Genomic DNA, 6431 nt, shown 5'->3' on the forward strand with positions numbered 1-6431 from the left:
TGGTAAATCCCCTACATCGCCGTGTCATAGTTGTGTTCTGTCATTTATGGAAAATGCTCTTGGTAGTTCTTGCACTAAAAATATGGGCCAAGGGTGTGTTTCAATTCAGGGGGCTTTGAAATTCGGCTGGCGGTGAGGGGAGGAACCAGGGAGGTAAAACTTTGCACTTGCAGAGGTTTGGCGGCATTAACCAACGCACAGGCATAGCACCTTTCATCTCATGATCGCCAGGGCATGGAGAGCTCCGGGGCTCACGCTTTCCCCCACGTAGCTCCCCCTTTTCTAACAGGAAGGATTTCCCCAAAGCTCAACCCCATCAGCCAGAGACAGAGCTGGAAAGTGAACCCATGCCCCCGTTTCCTACCCTGCCAGGACCCCCTCATCAGGTCCCCAGAGCCAGGGAGGTAGTGGGGGGCTCCGGCCCCACCCCCCCAGACCCGGCCGCCCCACGGCACTGACCTTGCTGGCTGGCCAGTGACTGCGGTTCAGTGTTCAGACTCTGCAGGTAGTTGTGGCACCGCTCCTTGTGCTCCTCCAGCGTGCTCTGCTGCTTGTAGCTCCGGCCGCAGTAGTTGCACTTGTAGGGCTTGCCGACAGTGGGGGAGGAGACTGCAAAACAGGCAAACCAGAGCCTGGCCGTAAGAACAGACATAGTGCCCTTACCAAAGAGCCCGGGGAAGGGCTGGACGTGCCCCAACGGGAGGGAAAAGTGTCAGGAATCGGTCAACGGGGAGCATCACGGCGGGGCAGCGACCCTCGCCATCAGCCCAGCGCACCGTCTAGCTGAGCCGCAGAGAAAGGACCTCCTCGACACGTCTCCAGTAACAGTTTCCAGAGCTGGGAGTGAGAGCTGCAACCTGCAGCTCTTGGCTTCTACCTCAGTCTTCCTCCTGACCACCACCTACCCCAAACACCGCTACTGCATGCAGCCCAGCAGTTCGATGATTCCTCTCCTCAAACGCTGCTCCCTCATGGAGAGCTGCAGGAGGAGGACTGGATGCTCCTGGATTTTGATAGATGGGGAGCTACGAAAATAAATCATAATTTGGCCAAACACCTAAATCAAAACACCTCTGATCTGGCTTTTACCTATGCTCCGCTCCCAAGATGACAGCAACACGGGTTTCTAGCAGCCGCCTGGCCACGTTACACACCTCCAGGTAAAGAAAGCCTCACACTGGAAGCCGTGACAGCAAAGGCAATATTTAAGGAAAGCAGCTGGACTCCCCACACCAAACTTTTTAAAGATTTCTAAGCATTTCTTTACCCTCCATTCGGCACAAAGTGCTCGGTGGCTTGGCCAGCACTCGGTTGCTGTGTGGAGTGCACCCCCCCCGCCCCAGTAAGATTTGTGATAAGACACTCGCCAGACACATTTTTATCCTCATCACTTCCAATTTCCTCACTTCAGACTGAAAATCACCGAAGTTACCCAAGGTCGGCATTCAGCCTTGCTGGCCAGCGACCACCAGACAAAGGAGAGCGGCCGCCACGTGCCGTGGAGCCGGCGGTTTTCCTCGTGCCGTGCCATTATCTGCATGTTTTAACCAGCAGACTACTTACAGCGAAAATTCATGACCCTTCCCGAAGGGAGATGGTATCTCTGAACCCCGACGCAGTTTCCATCGCGTCGCGAGGCCGCTGTCTGCGCAGAGGATGGGGAAATGCAAATGCTGACATGGGGGTTTTGTGCCGCTCGCTGGGTGATTGCTAATTAGGTATAATCGTGGCAGTACCTGGGCAGCAGAGCAACCGACATCCTTCAGGCACGGGGAAAGGGCAAGGTGGTCCCCAGCCCATTAAATATTCTGGGGCAGGGGGATAAAGGGATCCAGGCTCCAAGGGACCTGCTGCCGCAGGGTGATCACACTCAGACGCCTTTTAGGGGCGGCAGCTTGTTAAGCAAGAGGATGCTAATGGGAAAAAGAGGCAAGTGCAGGGAAGCTGAGCCGGAGAGGGGGTGGGCTCTCCAGCCCCCTGCACACCCTCCGAGCACTCAAGCTGGATGGAGAGCACAGCCCCACGCACTCCCTTCTCCCTGGCTGTCGGAAGCTCACCTCCCAAAAAAAGGCAGGACACCAAACCACAGAGCCATGCCATGCTGGGGAGGGGGACATGGTCCACCAGGCAAGAGCCAGGGACCGTGGTGTCCGTGACAAGCCCAAGAGCTGCTGTGCCCTTCCCCTCCGACACTGCCCCACGGGGCAGGGAGGCTGGTTTGAGTAGCGGGGCAATGCCCCGAAATCGGCTGCTTTTGCTGGAAGCCAGAGCCCATCGCCCTCCACCTGGGATGTGCTGGCAGGGACGCCAGCCAGCTCCGGTGCGAGGCTCGGGGAGGAGTGTGCTGCCTGCTCGAGACCCGCCTGGACCAGGCTCTTTCTGTTCCTGTCAAATTTACGGGGCTGGTTTGGGGTTTTTTGCAGCTTGTGGTTTAACCTTTAACTGCTTTTTTAAAAAAAACCACACTTTCGGGCTGTAGGTGAATTCGTATTTACCGCCCGCCTCAGCTCTGACACCTGGATTCATGTGAAGTGTTTTGCACTGTGTCTGGGAAGCAGGGCCAGCACCTCCTCTTGCAACAGCTTGCACCAGATCCTGCCCAAACACCACCGCGGCAGCCCCAAACAGCGGCGGTCAGCGAGGAGCCTGGCTGCGTCCACACGCGCCGTAACCCTGCCCGGTCCCTGCCCGGCAGCTCAGCCAAGCCACAGGCAGATCCAGGAGTCCAGGAGCCACCATGGATTTCACCACTGAAAACTCCGGGTTAGAAATCAATCCGGAGAAGCTGACGACAAGTGCAAATCTCTCCTCCCAGCCCTCCCCAAGCAGCAGCATTGTCACAGAGCAGCTGAATATTGGTTTACTCTAGTCCCAAGGGAGGCGAGGATACCACTAGCCTCCGAGCATGAACACAAAAATGTGCGTTAGGAATTTACTCCTCAAATCTAGCAATTTAGATGCAAGAGCCTCAACTCCAAATTCCATTATGTCTCATTAATCTCCATCACTTGCACAGCTTTTAAAGTTAAGAGTTCCCCAAATGGCTCGGTTTTGTTACTCCTAAACAAAACAACCCAAACCCCTGCATGCGTTTGTACTTTGCAAAGCTCCCAATGGCTGCGCTGGAATTGGGATTGGCTTCCTAAGCCGGGAAGATCCACATGGATACCCTGAAGTTACTTCCTCAGGATCCAGCCTTCCCCTTCCCTGCCCCAGCCTGTGTTTTGGGGCTCTGGGGACAGGCAGCTGCCAGTGGTGCAGGGGGGCAGCAACGGAGGAGCCTGGGACCGGGCCATCACCTGACCGTGCCGGGATGGCTCCCTGCAGACATGGGGACTGCGCTGTCCCCCTGCCCACACACCTCGCCAGCAAAGGTCTCGCTCCCAGCGTCGAGGCTGCTCCTCGGCTCTGCCCACGCCGCAGCGATGCCCTGCCTCGGTGGTTTGCTAAGTCTGCGCTGGGCTTCCCCTCGCAGCGGGTCAGCTACAGCTCAGGGATGGGGTTTTACGGCAGCTGCAGGACATGGAAGGAGGCTCCATCCTGAATCGGACTTTGCCTTGAGATCAGTCGCTTTTCCTTTTACTCCTTAGTCTGTTCTTTGAAAACATCATCATTTACCCACCGACACGCACTCGTGTCTCGGATGGACTCGGTCCATGTCACCTAACGTGAACGAGAGGCTTCCAGCGAGCAAGGAGGTCTGTTTAGGATCCCCGAAGTTCTTGGCCCATGTAATACCCAAAACGCGAGCAAGGGGGATGCTCTCCTTGCCACCGGGTCCCACCAGGAGAAGTTTCTTCTGATCAAGTACAACAAACAGAAAGGTTCCCTCTGAACACAAGCTCCAGGTTCATTTATTTACCGGGTTGCGAAGCGGCGAGGACTAAAAGGGAGGGAGGTCTCAGGGGACTGGCGGCTCGTCTCAGCTGTCCCGGGTGTGGGCTGCAGCTTCTGATCTATTTCAGAACAACGCAGCATGTTTGATCTGGATTTTAATACCTCACTTTTTTGGACAGCACATCCTCTGAGATGAAAGCTCAGCGGCCCTCATGGGGATGGCATGAAACGCACATGCCTCTAGTTAAGGCAGAGGGAGGGAAAGCCAAGCCCCACTGCCTTCCACCCAGGCAGGGTAACTGCTAGACTTTCGCCTGTGAAATCCACATTAAATGAAGTTTTTTCTTAGTAATTAGCTCCTGTAAAGACTAATTTTTGTTTGATATGTTGTGAGGGCTTGTCCCATTTCTGTGTCTCTTGATTGAAGGACTCAAGGAGACCCTTTCCATGCCTGGCAGTGGGGAGACATCGGCACAGCTCTTCTGCCAAGGACCCACCTCTGGACGCTTGGCGAGGGCGAATGCGGTGGACAGGCACAGCCTGAGAGGGGGATCTCAACCCACAGGAGGGGACACGACCGAGGAGTCCAGAAATGACCCTGCACCTGGGGTCTGGACAGTTTGGGGTCCCCTGAAGCACATTAATTAGGATAAAGGCCCCATGAGCACAAGGTAGGCTCGGAGCAGGTTCTCACCGTCCTCGGGAGCTGCTGCTGCAGCACATGCCCCTCGGTTCAGGTCTGTGCATCTGCCTGGTCGGCTGCCAGCAAGTCGGGGTTCCCAGAATGGGGCTCAGCCATGTAACGCCCCAAAACCCCACATCCCAACATGGAGGGGATGGGGAAGGTTTAAACAAAGCGAGGAACAGAGGCCTTCCTAATGGGACTCTGCTCCAGACACAACAGAAGATTTTTTTCAAAAATCCAAGAGCCGTCCACTTTCAGAGCACCCATCCCCCGCCAAAAACCTGTGCACTGAAGGTCCCTGCGCAGGGGCTCGTCAGTGGCACCCTGGAAGGGTGCAGGGCAGAGCCGCTGGCAAGGCGAGCTCGTGGCGGACGGATGCCAAAGCCCCTTTCTTTGCCGCCTGGTAACTCCTCCCCAAGCCGGAGGTGGTGGACCGACTTGACGCCCGCCGTAGGTACTGCCACTCGAAGCAGCCGGGGGCAGAGGGGAGGAAGACGGATGATGCTGATCACTCCAGACTGAAGGACTCGTCGGGAGAGCTGAAGGCCTCCAGGCAGAGCGGCCGCGGCTCAGCTGGTCCGAGCAGTCGCTGTGGTGCTTCGCGGGGAGCCGGGCTGTCACCAGAGCCTGGCTTTCCTTACCCTCTGAGTGGGGCGGGAGGAGATGCACATGCTCTTTGCTCTCTGGAGTTAATGACACGAGGGGTTTTGCCTCCAACTACTGCCTTCTTGCTTTTTTTTTTCCCCTTAGAGATAAGGAAAGAATGTGGGGAAAGGATTTCTTTGGCATTTCTCCCCATAAACTGGCAAAGCCTGAGGCCACTAACCTCATCTGCTCCCCCGGCGCCAAACCGACTTTTTCCCAATCACCTCAGTATCAGAAATGCCACATACTGCCATATTGTGGTCAGGCTGAAGAACCAGACAAGACAACACAGAAGTTTTACGCTGAGAAGCAGCTTTGTCCCTTGGTAGCGGGGATGTCCAGAGAGAAAATATAATGGATAGAAAGCTCCTGCAACCCCCCGAAACGCCTCCCACGCAGATGCCAGGCAAGAACCAACAGCCCCATTCCAGGCTTGGCACCTTGCTCTGGGGGTCAAACCACCCGGATTCCCCTCTGGCATCTCCCAGAAAGTCTCAGATGTGTGTGTGGGAGGGAGACAAACTCCCAAAAGAAATGGCAAAGTGGGAAGATTTGTCCACAGCAAGATGGTAGCTTAAGCTCACCCAGAGCATCACACCTTCCGACCGAGAAAGGTAGAAACTTAAAGAAAATGGAGGCTCTCAGGCCAGGCTGTGAGGGGGGAGCAGGTTTCTGAGCTCCTGGGCAAGGCTGTGATGAGAATAGGCTCTTCAGGGGACAGGTTTCTTCCTTCAAGGAAGCACACGACACTCATTTCCATGCAGCACTCAAAAGGTTAGAGTCACAGGTGTTCAAAGCCATCTGCGTGAACTTTAAAAGCCCCGGCAGCACCGCAGAAACATGCTGGTACGCAAATCAAGGGAAAACGATCACAAACCAGGGGGCCGGCTGGCGTACTTCACTCCCACCCATGGCCCCCGCCAGCTGTTACATCACGGAACCGGAGGGTGAAAACCACATCTCAAATGTCATATTTAAAAAGGACAATGTCAAAACAACACACAAACAAAACCCCTCTGCGCTCATTTTCACTGGGGCAGGGCACACCCAAGGGTGGGACCTATCTTGACTCAATAACATCTATTAAACATTTATCTTTATAAGTAAGAGCTGCAATAACCCCCAGGAACGACTGGAACACAGCAGCACAAAGCCCCGCGGGCACCAGAGTTCCCAGACCATTAACCAGACACCGACACAACCTCCCCCAGGCACACGCTGTGCCCTCGGCAGGTCGGCTCTGCCCCACCACAGCAACGCCGCA

The 6431-nt window shown here is 55.5% G+C and overlaps 1 protein-coding gene across 1 annotated transcript in view; it reads right to left on the minus strand.

Moving 5' to 3' along the window:
* Positions 1–459: 459 nt before the first annotated feature.
* The window catches only part of LOC104167075 (zinc finger protein Eos-like), a gene marked incomplete at its 3' end in the record, with an annotated part of 18535 nt that continues 12563 nt past the window's right edge, over positions 460–6431 (minus strand). The window contains exon 5 of the mRNA XM_009707203.1: positions 460–609. Within this exon, the coding sequence (XP_009705505.1) occupies positions 460–609 (150 nt within the window). The remainder of the gene's footprint in view (positions 610–6431) is intronic.

The sequence above is a fragment of the Cariama cristata genome, unplaced genomic scaffold (assembly GCF_000690535.1).
Source record: "Cariama cristata isolate BGI_N322 unplaced genomic scaffold, ASM69053v1 scaffold29399, whole genome shotgun sequence".
Classification (NCBI taxonomy): Eukaryota; Metazoa; Chordata; class Aves; order Cariamiformes; family Cariamidae; genus Cariama; species Cariama cristata.